General features: G+C 40.0%; 1 protein-coding gene across 1 annotated transcript in view; it reads right to left on the minus strand.

Moving 5' to 3' along the window:
• The window catches only part of retreg3 (reticulophagy regulator family member 3), a 57,704-nt gene that overhangs the window by 20,743 nt on the left and 18,602 nt on the right, over positions 1-18,359 (minus strand). The window contains exons 3-6 of the mRNA XM_072561148.1: positions 15,093-15,123; positions 6,776-6,902; positions 5,331-5,415; positions 3,666-3,803 (exon numbers count right to left, since the gene is read on the minus strand). Of these exons, the coding sequence (XP_072417249.1) occupies positions 3,666-3,803; positions 5,331-5,415; positions 6,776-6,902; positions 15,093-15,123 (381 nt within the window). The remainder of the gene's footprint in view (positions 1-3,665; positions 3,804-5,330; positions 5,416-6,775; positions 6,903-15,092; positions 15,124-18,359) is intronic.

Here is an 18,359-nt window from a genome sequence, read left to right on the forward strand (position 1 = left end):
CAAAGTTTCACATTCCTCTGCCAACTCCAAATCATCTGTATAAATTGTATATAATTGTGGTCCCAACACAGATCCCAGAGGCACACCAGTAGTCACTGATTGCCAGCCAGAATAGCACTCATTTAACCCCACTCTGCTTCCTGTCAGTCAACCAATCTTCTATCCCTAACACCACGAATCCTTATCTTATGCAACAACCAGATGTGTGGCATCTTGTCAAAGGCCTTTTGGAAATCTAGGTACACCACCACATCCTCTGGATCCCCATTGTTCTCCTTGTTTGAAATGTCTTCATAGAATTCAAAAAGATTTGTGAAGCATGACCTGCCCTTCATGGACCCATGCTGCATCATTACTCCTATCAGGGTCATTTTTTCTTTGTGATTTCTACTCTGCCTACATATTCTATACCTTCCTGCTCTATATCCTGTCTTGCTATCAATGGGACAATTAATAGGAGACAAAATACGGAAGCAATCAGGAATCTAACATCAAGCTAAGGCACAGCAGATAAGGGGACAACTATGAAAAGGTTGGGGGGGGGGGGGGAAGGGGTGGTGTTAAGTGTAGTCAATGCAGGACTGAGATTTAAAATGCACACTGTTACAAAACGAGGTAAATGAGCTTGTAGTGGTTTGAAATTGGCGGGTATGATCTTGTGGACTGGGATGATGTGGGATATGGCTGCAAGGAGAGGGGGGCTGGGAACTAAATATCCCAAGGATTTGTGTCCTATTGAAAGGACAACCAAATGGACAGAGGAGTTGGGGTTGCCTTGTTGGTAAAAAATTAAATTAAATTGATAACAAGACAGGATATAGAGCAGGAAGGTGTAGAATATGTAGGCAGAGTAGAAATCACAAAGAAAAAATGACCCTGATAGGAGTAATGTATAGGCAGTGACAATGTGGGGCAGAAAATAAATCAGGAGGTAGAAAAGGCACATAAGAAAGGCACTATTACAATCATCAATATGCAGGTGTACTGGGAAAATCAGGTTGGTAACAGATCATAAGAAAAGAAATTTATGGAATGTGTACAAGATATTTTTGGATCAACTTGTGGCAGTCAATTACAGAACAGGCAATTCTCATTAGGGAGGTTAAGGTGAAGGATCCCTGGGGGGCAGCAACGATAAGACGACAGAATCATCCTGCAGTTCGGGAGGGTGAAGCCGAAATCAGATGTAATGGTTTTACAATTGAGTGAAGGTAACTACAAAAAAACATGAGGGAAGAGATGGTCAGAGTGGAGTGGAAGTGAAGCCTAGTGGGGAAGACTGAGCAGCAGCACGAGCTTATGAGGGGTAATCCAGGAGGCACAGCAGAAATTCATCCCAAGGAAGGAGAAACACGCTAAGGGAGGATGAGGCAACTATAGCTAACAAGTTAGGGACAGCATGAAAGCAAAACAAAAACATACAATGTGGTGAAGATTAGTGGGAAGCCTCTTAAAAAAAATAGAGGACAACTAAAAAAGCAAAAAAGAGGGAAGATGATAAAATTTCAGAGTAAGCTAGCTCGTAACAAAAGAAGATTGCAGGAGCTTTTTTCAAAACATGAAAAGGTAAGAGAGAAGCAAGAGTGGACATTGGACTACTGGAAAACAAGTCTGGTGAAGTACTAATGGAAAGTGGTACAAGCAAATACGATAATGTTTAAGAGGCGTTTAGACTGACATATGAACAGGCAGGGAATAGAGGGGTATAGACCATGTGCAAGCAGATGGGATTAGTCTAGAATTGCATTGTGGTCAGCACAAATGTGGGGAAGCACCTGTTCTTCTGCGGTACTGTTCCATTTTCTATGAATAAAGAAATGCCAGAGGAACTGAATAGATAGTTTACATCAGACTTCACAGTGGTAGGCACCAGAGAGTGAGGGGGCAGAAGTGTGTATAGCAGCCATCACTAAGAAAAGGTTGCTGGGGAACCTGAAAAGTTTGAAGGCTGTTAAATTAGCTGGAGCAGATGGTCAATATGTCAGTCTTCTTAAGGGAATAGGGGAGAAGATTGTGGAGGTAGTGGTGATCTTTCAGGAATCACTGGAGTTAGGGAGAGTCCCAGAGGGCTGGAAAATGGTTCACGTAACAGGAGATGGGAAATTATAGGCTAGTTAGCCTGATTTCAGTCATTGGTAAGAGTTGAGAGTCCATTATTAAGGACAAGATTGCAGAATACTTGGAACCGTGTGGTAAAATAGGGTTGAGACATCATAGCTTCAAGGGGAGGCCTTGCCTGACAAATCTGTTAGAATTCTTTGAGATAATGAACAAGTGAGACAAAGGAGAGCCAACGGATGTGATCTATTTGGATTTCAGAATACCTTTGACAAGGTGTCGCGCAGGATGCTGCTAAATAAAACAAGAGTCCATAGTATTAGGGACAAAGTACTTGCTCAGAAAGAAGACTGATTGACTAGCAAAAGATACTGGGGATAAAGGGGTCTTTTTCATGACAGCAGCCATTGATTAATGGAGTTCTGCAGGGGTCAATGTTGGGACCTCAACTATTTATATTATACATGAATGATCTGGACAAAGAAACTGAGGGCATTGTTGCTATGTTTGTGAATGACACTAAGGAAGCAGGGAGGCTGCAGAAGGATTTGGACAGGCTAGAGGAGTGAGCAAAGAAGTTCCAGATGTAATACAATGTGAGAAAGCAGGAGGTTATGCACTTTGGTCAGAAGGGAGACATAGACAACTTTTCAAGTGGAGAAAATACTGCAAAAATCTGAAGCACAAACAGACTTAGTTCTCTTTCAGGATTCTGATATGGTTAACATGCAGGTTCAGTTAGCAGTTAGGACTACATTTGGAAGATCACGAACAGTTTTGAGCCATGTCTGTAAGGATGCTGTGGCCTTGGTTGGGGTCCAGAGAAGGCTTACAAGAATGAAGCCAGAAATGAAGGGTTTGTCATACAAGGGTCTGTACTCAATGGAGCTAAGGATGAGGGGGATCTGATTGAAACTTACAGAAAACAGAGAAACCTAGATAGAGTGGACATGGAGAAGATGGTTCCATTAGTAGAAGAAACTAGGACCTGAGGATAAATCCTCAAGAGTGAAGGGATGACCCTTTAGAAATGAAATGAAGAAAAATCTCTTTAGCCAGAGGGTGTGAATCTGTGGAACATATGATTGCAGAAGACTGTGGGTGCCAAGTCATTGAGTATCTTTGGGAGAGGGGGACGGGGGGACATTTTCTTGATTACAAAAGGATCAAGGGTTACTGGGAGAAGGCAGGAGAGTGGGGTTAAGAAGCATATCAGCCATGATTGAATGGCTGGGCAAACCCAATTGGCTGAATGGCTTATTCTGCTCCTGTATTTTATGGTTTTTAATTCAAATACGCCGACAATCAAAATTTATTAGTGATGAGAGACCACAAGCTCGAATTAAATGACATGGTCTCTCCCTTAGGCTAGGCTCAGTCAAACTATTTTGTTTATATGTTCAGCCAGGACATAAAACATGGTTTACTCATACAAGTTAACTCCTTGTATAATGTGCCAAAATAAAAGCAATTAACAATAGCTCTGATATGCTACACTTAATCCTAATCTATATTAGTTTTCATAAAATAAACTAGAGGTTCAATCAGATAGAAATTAAAGGCATGTCAAATCAGAGTTAATTTCATTATCTCTCCGAGTTACTCACACTGTCTTTCCTGCTGTTTTGCCAACATGTATCCCTTCATGCTGAAATCCAGCCGCTTAAGCACAGGTTCAATTCTGGCATTAATCTTTAGCCCCAGTTGGTGATAACTAGCCAGGGGCCAGAACAGTATACCAATTACTAAGAAAGGAAAACATTGGTAAATAAAATGAGTGACAAACCACAGCAGGGACATCTTGAAAGTCAATCAAGTTATCAAGTATTCTTTCTGGATTCAGCAGTAGGAAAGTGTGTGGGAACAAGTGTTTTTAACATCAAATCTCTTGACATCCAATTGACATGAATAAAGGTATTCATAAACTGAGAAAATTTCCCTGCTTTTGTAACATACAATTGTTCAAGATAATTATCTTGACATGTAACATGGATAATGTGTGGAGCAAAAGTAGAAAATACATCTTTACAATTTGATACGTAACAAATCACTGTAATTGGCACTTGCCGTCCCACTATAATTCACACTACTGAAACCAGTATTTTAAACAAAGATTTGGTTTTAAATCACAACAGCAGAAATAAAGCTCCTGAACATCGCACTTCATTATACCCTCAGATAAAGCTCAGCTCCTTCAGTCCTTCATGGAGATCAATTTTGATCAGCTATTTGGTCTGCTGACATCAGATATGTCTTAAACTGTTGAGTAATGAGGTAGAACTCAGATAGCCTGACAGGTGTGGTTCAGTTGGTATCAATCTTGTCTGTGAACAAGGTTCTGGTTTGAAGTCCCACTCCCACTCCAAGATTTGATTTAAAAATGAAGGTTGACAATCCAATGCAGTACTGCAGACATCAGCCCTGTCAAAGATTTCAGATAAAACATTAAACAGAGGCCCAATCATCCCTTTCAGGAAGGCTTAAAAGATCCTGTGGGTTAGTACTGAAGATGAGCAGGGGAGTTATCCCTGAAATCTTGACGAGTATTTATCTGACAATCAATACCCAATTTTCTGGTCATTACACATGTTTGTTAATGGGAGTTTGCTGAACATGAACTATCTACTGCATTTCCTACATTGTAACAGTGACTAAAAATACATTTAATTCATTTTAAAGTACTACGAGGTGGTGAAAAAGAGAATAAATGTATATCGGCCTTTCTTTTCAATCAACTTAATTTCCTACCTTGCTCCTGAACCTATGGCCAGTCACATTGCCCACTCCCTTCACTGCCACCACTCACCAATGTGGTTTATGGCACCAAACAAGAACAGTAGGAGTGCTTGACACCTTTGAATGCAGGTCTAACTGTAGCTGTAAAAATGATTTGTGATTGCTTTTGTTTATGGGTCACTGACCCATTCATAACCCATTATGGGTCATGCACCAGCTGTTGAATAGTCAACTTCTCAAAGAAGTCATAACAGATCCAGTCAACTGTTTCTTTCACACTTTGCTTTGATGGTTATTGATGCAGGGTGAAGAGGCCACTTGTAGATGTAAAAAGAATTAAGCATGAGGCTGAACGCAATAAAACCAATGAAGAACTTATGCAAGTATTTCAGCTATCAGTCATAACATTAGTTCCTAAACTCAGCACAGATCAGAATACAGACCTACAGTAGTAAGGTTATTTGCAAGTTATTTGAAAATATATTTTATACAGGACCAACTTATATACAAGTCAGATGTTTTAAAACAGCACTTACAACTGATGTAAGACAGGAAGAGACCAGGAATGTAGCGTCCAATTACAGCCAGGAATGTGAACGCACCACACACCAGAAGACAAAACTGAAGAAAACAATTCAGACACAATTAATTCAAACCTTGCATATAAAGCTACTTTCCTAAAAGGGTCAAGTTCCTGGAGAGTTTTGGAATGATTCCTACATCAGTAGTATTATGAGATTCCCAGTGATGCATAACAACAGTTCAGGCACCAGAGGTTTGGGTCTGTATTAAATCTAACATCCTGAAGAGTTTATATCAGAGCTGTCACTTTAACACACTCTTACCCCGAACCTCTACCCCAAACTCTCCAAGCCTTTCACCCAATCACTTCAACAATCTCTTACCTTCCTACCTTTACTCCTAATGCCACTTGTTTCATCTCTCACCCACCACATGTCCTGATGACTTGACACACAACCACAATTAATTGCATTGGAACCAATGACCAAATATTTAAAAAGGAATGTTACCTAAGAACAACTTTGAAAGGATTGTAATTCAGCTGATTGAGGAATTTAAAACTCTTTAATACACTTCCATAAAACAGTAGAATGTTTGCTAAAATAATATTTCAAATTTATGGAAGGCAATGGGGCCAACATAATAGATTCCAAAAGTTCATCATTTTAACAAATGTGTACCAGCTTTTGCATGCTGTTTCACTGTGTGGGTGTCCCTGGCCAGGCCAGCACTTACTGCTCATCCCTAACTGCCAGGGGGCAGTTAAGAGTCATCCACTTTGTTGTGGGTCTAGAGTCACATGTAGGGAAGACCAGGTAAGGATAGCAGTTTCCTTTATTTGTGAACAGACAGATTTTAACCAACAATTGACAATGGTTCCATAATCATCACTGGACTCTTAATTCCAAATTCTTATTGAATTCAAATTCCACCATCTGCCATGATGGGATTTGAACCTAGGTCCGCAGAACAATACATGCGTATCTAGATTGTTAATCCAGCGATAATACCAGTAGGCCATTGCCTGACTTCGGTGGATTTTTTAATTCACTTGTGGGACGTGGGCATTGCTGGCTGGTCAGTATTTATTGCCTGTCACCAACTGCCCTTGAGCAGAGTGGTTTGCTAGGCCATTTCAGAGGGCAGTTCAGGGTCAACCATATCGTGTGGGGGTCTAGAGTTACATGTAAGCCAGACCACATAGGATAGCAAATCTATTGTGTTGGCCCCATGACCGTAAGTGGATTCATGATCATCATTAGACTCTTAATTCCAAATCCTTATTGAATTCAAATCCTGCTGCGTCAGGATTTGAACCTGCGTCCCCAGGACATTGGCTGAGTTTCTAGATTAGTAGTCTAGCGATAATACTGCTAGACCTTAGCCTCCCCTAAAATAAATACTCACATATTTAACTCAAGAAATTCCAGTAACCCGATACTTTGTTCAAAGCTCTTACCTTACCAGGATTTTGTTTTTTAAAATGGTACAAATTCTTCAAAAACCTCTCTGCACTGAGTGAAAGGTCTGCCATTCTGTGACAAAGTTCAGGTACGCTGAGCAGTTTTGGGTGAACAAGTCCCCAGCTGCACGGGAAGAAATAACCATTATGTGTCAGAATGTCATCAAAACTAAAAATCACTTACAAACACATTCTAAATAGAGGAAGGGTAAGCATAACAAACTACAGTAATTCAGCAGAGCGAAGATCAAGGACTCAGTCTAATATTTTGTGCCCCACATCATCACTAGCAGAGTAAATGGGTACTGTTTACAATTTGGGCCGGACTGAGAAGTGGGGACTGCAAACCATTTATGAATTAGGACTAATTTCTTTCCTCAAAAGAGGATTTTGGATAAGAATCAAATTGTAGCAATGTTTATTAAACCAAATATTTTCAAATAAAGTCAAAATGCTGCTAATGCTGAAAATCTGAAATATAAACAGAACCTGCTAGGGAAACTCCATGTCTGGCAGTATTTTTGGATTGACAAAGACACGGTTAATGTTGCAAAGGTAATGAACCATTCCACTAGGACTCATTTTCCACTCAACTTTAACCTCATTTTTCACAAAATGTCTCTTCATTGGAACAGTTCTTTGATAATAACCCGGTTTTTCTCTCCAAAGATGCTGCTAGACCTGCTGAGTTTTATAATTAGTGACCCACATTTCTCAGGCACAAGACCTTTGGCAAATTGTTTAGAACATTTCTCTTTACAGAGAAGCAAAAGTTAAGTATTAAACAGAAACATACAAGCTTCAAAGATGTTAATAGCAAATTCCCCTGAATGGGTACTAGAGAAAACATGCAGAATGAGATATGACAAAAGCAATGTTTTCTAGATTTGTGTAAAGCAGCATATATAATCAGCTTTTTGGCAAAATAAAAAAAATTCACAATCACACAAACGGGATTACTGCAAATGAGACAAACATCAAAAACATTCCATCCAAAACATTTCTTCCCCAAGCATAACCCACAGGACTTAGCACTGGCCAAGCCAATGTGCCCATTCACAAACCCAATCCCCAAAAAACCATGGCAAAATAACTTGAATCTAAATTCGGCTGCAACTAAGTTTCTTCAACAATAGGGGAATCAAAAACAAATGCACAGAAAATGTTAAAGTCTTTTCTCAACCTTTAGTCAATGGGATTTCAAATACTTTGATCGGTTATAACTGTTTTGGAGCTAACAAAAGGTACAAACTTAAGTGCACAGGAAATGCTATATATTCATTCCATGTACTTTAATCTATGACACCCCAGAGAATGAATATGAGACAACCACGAGATGAGTGTGGAATTGATGAAGAAAACTGAGATATGGTTAATGTAGTGATTGGAACAAGTTCAGTCAGGTGGACGTCAGAATATGAATTCCCTGACTGGAGCTGTTAACCTGGTCTAAATCAAGGAGAGCTGGCTAACAGATATAAACAGGAGTGTTAAGAGTCCTGATTAGTCTAGGAGCCAACTCTGAGCTAGTTGAGTCAGTGTCATGTAGTGTGTAAATAAATGGTGACTTTGTGATGGGACACTGGCCTTTGTAGAGTTATTTTAGTTACGCATTTCAATTGGCAGGATTTGGTCAACATATAGAAATATTGATTGGAGCCTCGACTCCAAATGACTTAATGCAGGAAAGGTGGCTATAAAAACAGGTCTACTTCTAAGTTACACAAAGTAAATACTGCAAATTGAAGTTAAAGTTGCAAGGGAACATTGACAAATTAAGTGAGCCAGCAAAATTATAGCACATGGAATTTAATATGGGCAAGTGTAGGTCATCTGTTCACAGTTACAGGAAGGAAATTGGTGTTTTCTCTAAATGGCAAGATGACAGGAACTGGACAGCAGTTGAGACAAAAAAAAGGTCCAAATAAAGAAATCATTGAAAACCAGTGGAATTAGTGGATTCAGAACTAGTGAACTTCGCAAATACTCTGAACTAATGGACAGTATAAGTTACTACATTAATGGAATGGTGTATTCCAATCAACTTCAGGTAAAAAGCCAAAGAGGTGAAAGTGATTAAAGTTCTGATTCAATCACATCTGCAGTGCTGCATTTTGGTTCTTGGTATCTCAACTTGGGTAGAATACAACCTTAGGAACACAAATATAAACAGACACCACACAGACCTTCAAGCCTGCTCTACAATCAACTTGACGTGCTGACCCACTCCTTACAGCCCTTAATTCTAGAGGCACCAAAAAATCTGTCCATCTCTGTCTCAGACAATGGTACAGTTTCTACAGCCACCTGAATTGGAGAATTCTAAAGATTTCCACTCATCTCAGTCCCAATATCTCAATTTCTTTTTTAGAGACAGCGATTATGTGTTCTAAATTCTCCACCCAGGGAAAAAAAATCTTTCAACGTCTAATCAAGTCCATTCAGAATTTTCTAAGTTTCAATTAGATCACTTCTCATTCTTCCATACTATAGACAGCTTCTCATCATAAGCAACTCTGTCATCCTAGTAACCAAACTAAATATTTACTATACCACATCTATTGCAAGAAATTGATATTTTACCTATGCTTGGTGCAGTCTCACCAAAGCTCCATATAATTGTAGCAAGATTTTCTTATCCTTATACTCCAATTCCTTTGCAATATTATGCCTTCTTAATTGCTTGTTGTACCTGCACTTTTTCATTGTATAATTTATTAAACCTGCCTCATTACACATTACCAGATCTAAAAATAGCCTGATCTCTGGTTGGCTCGACAACATATTGTTCCATGAAACTGCCCTGTACAATTTATACAGTCTCAAGACCATAAGACATAGGAGTGGAAGTAAGGCCATTCGGCCCATTGAGTCCACTCAGCCATTCAACCACGGCTGATGGACATTTCAACTCCACTTACCCCCTTTCTCCCCGTAGTCCTTAATTCCTTGGTGACATCAACAATTTATCAATCTCTGCCTTGAAGACATTTAGTGTCCCAGCCTCCACTGCACTCTGTGGCAATGAATTCCACAGGCCCACCACTCTCTGGCTGAAGAAATGTCTCCGCATTTCTGTTCTGAATTTATCCTCACTAATTCTAAGGCTGTGTCCACGGGTCCTAGTCTCCTCGCCTAACGGAAACAATTTCCTAGCGTCCACCCTTTCCAAGCCATGTATTATCTTGTAAGTTTCTGTTAGATCTCTCCTTAATCTTCTAGACTCCAATGAATACAATCCCAGGATCCTCAGCCGTTCCTCGTATGTTAGACCTACCATTCCAGGGATCATCCATGTGAATCTCCGCTGGACACGTTCCAGTGACAGTATGTCCTTCCTGAGGTGTGGGGACCAAAACTGGACACAGTACTCCAAATGGGGCCTAACCAGAACTTTATAAAGTCTCAGTAGCACAACGGAGCTTTTATATTCCAACCCTCTTGAGATAAATGACAACATTGCATTCGCTTTCTTAATCACGGACTCAACCTGCATGTTTACCTTTAGAGAATCCTCAACTAGCACTCCCAGATCCCTTTGTACTTTGGCTTTATGAATTTTCTCACTGTTAGAAAGTAGTCCATGCTTGTATTCTTTTTTTCCAAAAGTGCAAGACCTCACATTTGCTCACATTGAATTCCATCAGCCATTTCCTGGACCACTCTCCCAAACTGTCTAGATCCTTCTGCAGCCTCCCCACTTCCTCAGTACTACCTGCCTGTCCACCTAACTTCACATCATCGGCAAACTTTGCTAGAATGCCCCCAATCCCTTCATCCAGATCATTAATATATAACGTGAACAGCTGCAGCCCCAACACTGAACCCTGCGGGACACCGCTTGTCACTGGTTGCCATTCTGAAAAAGAACCTTTTATCCCAATTCTCTGCCCTTCTGTCAGACAGCCAATCCTCAATCCATACCAGTAGCTCACCTCGAACACCATGAGCCCTCACCTTACTCAGCAGCCTCCCGTGTGGCACCTTATCAAAGGCCTTTTGGAAGTCTAGATAGACCACATCCACAGGGTTTCCCTGGTCTAACCTACTTGTCACCTCTTCAAAGAACTCCAACAGGTTTGTCAGGCACGACCACCCCTTACTAAATCCATGTTGACTTGTTCTAATCCAACCCTGCTCTTCCAAGAATTTAGAAACCTCATCCTTAATGATGGATTCTAGAATTTTACCAACAACCAAGGTTAGGCTAATTGGCCTATAATTTTCCATCTTTTGTCTTGATTCTTTCTTGAACAAGGGGGTTACAACAGTGATCTTCCAATCAGCCAGGGCTTTCAAAGGTCACTGGAGTCAGGGAAAGATCTCAACCAATGCCCCTATTTCCTCAGCCACCTCCCTCAGAACTCTAGGATGTAGCCCATTGGGACCAGGAGATTTAGTCATGTGGCTACTCTTATAGTGTCTTCTTTCTCTTGTTAGCTCTTATTTCTACTCATACAAATTCAACATCTTCCAGTCCAAGATCAATTCTTGGCATCATACTTAACCATCTCATACTATCAAAACTACTCCACTACCCTTTTCAAAAGTCAGATGCCCTTGACTATTTAGTTCCCAGTTTTGATTTCCGTGTAACTATGCTACCATAATGGCTTAAGAACATATATATTAAGCCCTATTTGTTCCGTTAATTCATTTATTTTATTCTGGATACTGCATACATTTAAGTAAAGAACCACTTACTTTGCCCTATTCACCATTCTTGCTTCATCCCAGTCCCTGACCTTTGATCCTATTTCCTGCTTATTTTTGTGTTTGTACACTCTGCCCCTTCCTATCCCACTCTGGTTATCATTACCTAAATAGGGGCCCTGCAATATCACCAAATGCTTTTGTTTTGTAAGAATAGAACAACTTAAGAAAATAAGAAATAGGAGCAGGCGCAGGTTATTTGGCTGCTCAGGCCTGCCCTACCATTCAACAAAATAATGGCTGACCTGCCTCAGGCTTGACCCTATTTCATGCAGCTCCTCATAGCCCTCAACTCACTGATAATTCAAAATTACAGTGAATCATTTTAAAATACTTTCAGTGATTTAATCTCCAGTATGCTGTTAATGTATAGAATTCAAGACATTCATTACCCTCTGGGAAAAGAGATTCCTTTGTACTTTACTTTTAAGATGTAAACTGTGATAGAGACTGCAGGGAGATGCCATGGTTCCATAACAATGTCCTTTAGTTTGAGATTATACCACCAGTGGAAACATCTTAGGTCCCTTAGAATCATGTACGTTTCAATACGGTCAAGTCTTAGTCTTCTGAACTCTAAAGAATAAAGTAGGTAGATAAATAATGTAAGGTCTTCGCAACCCCTCTCCTGAATCTGCTCTTCTCTACAGCCCTAGATTTGCCAGTATTCTGGCCCCAACATGATTCAAGTCAAGCCCATTCCACTGGAATAATTCCCTTCTACCTCAGTACTGCGCTTAGTGCCCCTGAATTGAAACCTATTCCTCCTGCCACACATCTTTAAGCCACACGTTTAACTTCTTGATTTTATTTACCCTATGCCAGTTTGCCCTTGACTCAGATAGTAATCCCGGGATCATTTTTTTGTATAGAATCCCTACAGTGTGGAAGCAGGGCCTTCTGCCCAACAAGTCCACACCAACCCTCTGAAGAGTAACCCACCCAGACTCATTCCCCTATATTTACCCCTGACTAATGCACCTAACCTAGGCATCCCTGAACACTATGGGCAATTTAGTGTGGCCAATTCACCTAACCTGCACATCTTTGGATTGTGGGAGGAAACCCATGCAGGCATGAGGAGAATTTACAGACTTCACAAACAGACAGTTGCCAGAGGATGGAATTGAACCTGGGTCCCTGGCGCTGTGAGGGAGCAGTGCCAACCACTGAGCCACTGTGTCGCCGGATCATCTTGATGATATCTGCTTTTTAATTTAGCTCCTAACTGTTCAAATTCTCCTTTCTTGTTCTATCAATGTCACAGGTACCAATGTTGATGATGGGATCTTTCTCTTCCTCTCCAAGTTCCAGTCCAACCCTGAGGTGTTGTCCTCAACCATAGCATCAAGCAGCAGAGCCTTTGGACTCATGCTCAGTTGCAGAGAACAGTATCCATCCTTTCAAATTATACAATATTTTGCTTCCTCACTGCATAGCCTGTGTTATAGCCTACATTCCCATTTAGTTTTGTGCCAACAGTAAGCATAGTTAAATACTACTTGATCACTTTATTAAAGTCTTCTGATCACCAACAATGCTGCCATGCATACCTGCAGAGATCATCACTGCTTTTTTTCTCCCATACTTTCAACCAGATATTCCAATCTTGGCTGCAACAATAAAGCCTTGCTGATGCAATTCTGGAACAAACTGGTGAAAGGGTAGGGGAAATAATATATAGTACAAACTCCCTTTTTTCACAAAATCAGCTGCTGTATTCATGCAAGGTTTTAAAGGTCTCAAGGAGGTGACTGAGCAAGTAAGGGGGTAAGACAACAAGTGGTGGGACAGGATGAGTTTTTGGTGGATCATGGGACAAGTCCTTAGATTGGGCTGTGGTGGAGAGTGCAGTCATGCTGTTCATCATTGGGTTATGCTCGAGATTAAATAGTGTAATGTTTCTAGGGTAAGTGCCCAAGTCTCTGATCTATGATCAGTGTAAATGACATTTGCATAATGTCTGAAGTAGTTTAAACTTTCCAGGCAATGTGCCAGGGCTACATTAGTGTGCCAACATGCAACAGTAATCAAAGTTCACTGTATCCCACTGTAGGGTTGGGAAAATCTGACTCATTAATTGAGGTTGGAAATAATGGAGGCCCCAGCACTAATCCAATATTTACAGCCTGCCAACTTGAAAATTCCATGTTTATTCTTACTCTCTAATTCTGGTTCATTAATTAATCTTCTGTTCATGCTAATGTATTACCCTAAACTCCATCTTGAATGACATCTGATCAAATGTAATTTAGAAATCTAAATAGGCTATACCCCCGATTCAAAAACGGAAATTTCTGGAAAACTCAGCAGATCTGGCAGCATCTGTAAAGAGAAAACAGATATAACGTTTCGACCACAGTAAACCTTTTCACGTCTGACAGCAGTTAGGAAAAGTTGATACTAATATTGATGATAGGAAGTGGAGAGAAAACAACAAAAGGAGTGAGCAGATGATGCAGAAATAGGTCAGAGAGAGAGAGAAAAAAAAAGAGACCGCCAAGTAGGTAATAACGTATATTATGAGTAGTTGAAAATGGACTGGCTGTACTTAAAGCAACCTATTTCATGGCAGGACTTTGGTGTAGGAGTGGGCAATAGACATAGGTGGTGTTCATGCTTTAACATTGTTACGCTCTATGTTAAGTCCTGAAGGCTGTAGGGTCCCCATGTGAAAGATGAGGTATCATTCCTCCAAGCTTTTAAGCCTTGTTGGAGCACTGCAAGTAGTACACTCCCTGGTTCCCATTTATTCAGTCTACATCCTTAAAAAGACTAAAAAAAAATTCAAACTCAATTCCTTTTTTGTAAAGCCATACTGACTGCTCATGTTATGGTTTTATAAAATTGTATTGTTAAGAGCTCTGTTATAATGGGTTCCAACACTTTCACAATAATCCAGGCAGGGCCAAGCTCAAGTGATTTCATTCATAAATTGATATGTTTGCAAGTCCAGAACACAATACAGTACAATATAAAATAGCAGTTCATAAGGTGGGAGGTGATGCAGCACAGATTCATCAGAAAGACAGACCAAAAGGGTTAACTTATGAGAACAGGTAGTACTATCCAGTTGTACTTGTTTCGTACACAGTATTGTGGCCTGTTTGAACTGTACAAGATAATCAATAGTATGGAAAGAAACTATTTTCTCCGAGTGGGGAAATCAGGACAAGAGGTTGTACCTGTGAAAAACAACTGTGCCATTCAGTGCTGCTGTTAGGCAGCATTTCCTCAAAAAGATCACTGATTAACAAACTCTTCCCCCAACAATCTGTTGAGGCTTGGAATGAATTGAACATTTCAAAATCAATGCTAGATCATATTAAGAATTCTGGAAATATGGAAGTTCACGTTAAGATCAGCCACATTTTAAATGAATAACGGTACAGACTTGAAAGACTGAACAGTCTCCAACTGTAACTAAGCTCCTATATCATAGCACTACCACATGAGAAAATACAAACCAGTCTCAATTTTTGACTCAAACATTTGCCCTTAAAAGCAGAAGCTACATTAAAATATAAAGCACACGGTCCATACATTGTTAAAAAATTTAACAAGTTCAAAAATGCATAATAAGTAAAATGCAATTCTATACCTCTCAGCATCACTGTCTTCCATGTGCATCACTAAAAAAGAATAAATCATTAGTTATCTCATAATAAACCATTTGAAAAACTAAATTGCGAATGGTGGCATGCTACATTGTGATTTCACCCAGCACATCAAAGGTAGACTATCTCAGGCTCCTTATTTGTGAATACGGACAGCAACCAAAGCAAGTTATCCCTCAAGGTTCAAAAACAGCCTTTAGTGAAATAACTGAAAGCAGAGGCTTCTTCCATCAGCAACCATTTTTAATGTAATTAAAGTCCAAAGATGCTTCACAGGAGCATTAGAAAACAAAAAATAACACCAAACTAAATAGGGAGGTATTACGTCAGATGATCAAAAACTTAGCCAAAAATGTAGTAGAAGTAAAGGAATGTGGAAGAGGGCATGATGAGGGAATCTCAGTGCTCAGGACATAGGCAACTAAGTCACAAACGGTGAAATAATAATAATTTGGATTGCACAAGATTTACAGGAGTGCTAACATCTCCAAGGGTTGTGGATTTAGCTATTACACAAATAGGGAGGGAATGGGAGGGGAGGTTATGTCAGACTTTGAAAACAATTATGAGAATTTTAAACTTAAGATGTTGCTTGGCTAGGAAACTAGTTCTGTACTGTCCAGGGATCACAACAGTGCCAATGTAACCACAACCATGCAGCTATCTTAACCAAAATCAGCTTTACAAACAATTTGGGTAGCAATACTTCCTGCGCATTCAATTACAAATAAATCATTCAATAACCACGCAAGCAAAGCTCTTCACAAATAAACACTTGCCCATTCTGCTTTTTGTTTTATAATCTAACTGACAGACAACATAGAACTTAACAGCGCAGTCCAGGCCCTTTGGCCCTCCATGTTGCGCCGACCTGTGGAACCAATCTGAAGCTCATCTATCCTACACTACTCCATTTAAATGCCATTAAAGTTGGTGAGTCTACTACTGACAAAATTAATATGTTGAAATGAAACTCAAACTCAATTAGCTGTGACCTCTCATTTTCTATTTCATCAAACGTATTTATAACCACACCTGGACTCAAAATTAGCCACGGGGTCATAGCCAATGTAAGCCAAATAGATTTGGTTTTACAAGAGCAAAATACAATAAATGCTGGAAATTTGAGACAAAGATAGAAGGTGCTGAAATACTCAGCAAGATTAGTAGCATCTACAGAGAGAAGTTATTATTTCAGCTTGATAAACTTACATCAGAACTAAATAGTTAGAAATATAATTGATCTTAAGGTGGTGAAATGGGTGGGGTGGGACAAAGAATAAAACAGAATGTCTGTGATAGAGTGGAAAAATTATACGAAAGGAGAGTCACTCATGAAGGGACAATGCAGAAAATGTGTTGAGCAATGTCGGAATGGCAGAATGAATAATAGTTCCTAAATAAAACCAATGGACAAACAAGGATAACATGAAAATATGCAGAGAAAAATAAGCAGGTTGGGCAGAGAATATGGTCTGAAATTGTCAACCTCAATGTTGAGTATGCAAAGTGCCTGATTAAGAAATGAGGTGTTGCTTCTCCAGCTTACATGAAGCTTCATTGGAAGACTGCAGCAGACCAAAGTCAGAGATGCTCTCATGCCTCACTGTGGCAATGAGTTGGAAATCAAGCCTTGTCACATCTGAAACAATCACAGAAATTAAAGATTCTAGAGAAGCACACCAAATTCCCCAATTTATCAGACTTTATATTCTTTTAGACTCTAGCTACAAGTAAGCAATTATGAACCATCATAATTACGAACCATCAGCATGTATCTCTACTAGTTAAAACTGTAACAACCTTGTATAACCATCCTTGACAGAGATATACACAGAGAAAACAAAAGCCAGGGTCGTTACGAACAGAAGGAAAGACTGGGAAGGCAGTTCAGGGCCGCTGAACAAAATGCTGTTCCTTTTCCAGATGCCCTCATTTGTTTGTTGCGGGTACTTATAAAACTTCTGGCTTACTACTTAAGAGTCACAGCTTATACTAACTGCTGGGGGAAAAATAACCCAGCTTTCCTCCAGCTTAACGGAGCTTTTACTGCAGAGATCAAAGACAGCTCCTGAGATGATGATGATCTGAAAACTTTTGTTCATAGCCTTAAGTTTTTCAGTGAGCTGAGGAGTTGCTGCAGGCTGAAGGTCTTTGTCATCAATAATCTACAGATCTCCAGCTACTTGTTGCCAACCAAAGCTCCATGAATACACAACCCTTCAGCTCCAGCTTACCTGTAAACCCCAAGTCAACTACTACTGGAACTAACAGCTGTGTTCACAGTAAGTGCCAGGTTACATGCTTTCAAAATATGCAATCATCCAGCAATCCTTCATTTTAAACAATTCTTTTCTCATTTCAGTCCATAATTAAAAATGCAGTAAAATAAAAAGATGCTTTTATATATTCCTCCACCATTAAAGCAAAATGAAATGCCATTTTAAAAATGCTTCATTATTTTATTACAAATACTTGATACACAACCAAAGCATAGAAGTTCATTGAAACTGCACAGCTTGGAAGTTTGTGAGAAGATTTGTAGCTCGGGTGCTCGTTGTTGTGGTTCTGTCCGCCGAGCTGGGAATTTGTGTTGCAGATGTTTCGTCCCCTGTCTAGGTGACACCCTCAGTGCTTGGGAGCCTCCTGTGAAGCGCTTCTGTGATCTTTCCTCCGGCATTCATAGTGGTTTGAATCTGCCGCTTCCGGTTGTCAGTTCCAGCTGTCCGTTGCAGTGGTCGGTATATTGGGTCCAGGTCGATGTGCTTATTGATTGAATCTGTGGATGAGTGCCATGCCTCTAGGAATTCCCTGGCTGTTCTCTGTTTGGCTTGTCCTATAATACTTGTGTTGCCCCAGTCAAACTCATGTTGCTTGTCATCTACGCGTGTGGCTACTAAGGATAGCTGGTCGTGTCGTTTCGTGGCTAGTTGGTGTTCATGGATGCAGATCGTTAGCTGTCTTCCTATTTGTCCTATGTAGTGTTTTGTGCAATCCTTGCATGGGATTTTGTACACTACATTACTAAGAAACGATAAGAACATAATCATACTACCAGTAGACAAAGGCAGAATGACGGTCATCCTAGACACAGCAGAGTACATCCAAAAAGCGCAACTTTTACTTGCAGATATCAACACCTACCAAAAGAGGGAGTTTGACCCCACCCCACAGCTCACCAATAGGATAAACAACACACTGAGGAACCTACAAAAAAAAACGGACAGATAACCAGGTTTGACCTACAGAGA

The sequence above is a fragment of the Chiloscyllium punctatum genome, chromosome 42 (genome assembly GCF_047496795.1).
Source record: "Chiloscyllium punctatum isolate Juve2018m chromosome 42, sChiPun1.3, whole genome shotgun sequence".
Taxonomy (NCBI): Eukaryota; Metazoa; Chordata; class Chondrichthyes; order Orectolobiformes; family Hemiscylliidae; genus Chiloscyllium; species Chiloscyllium punctatum.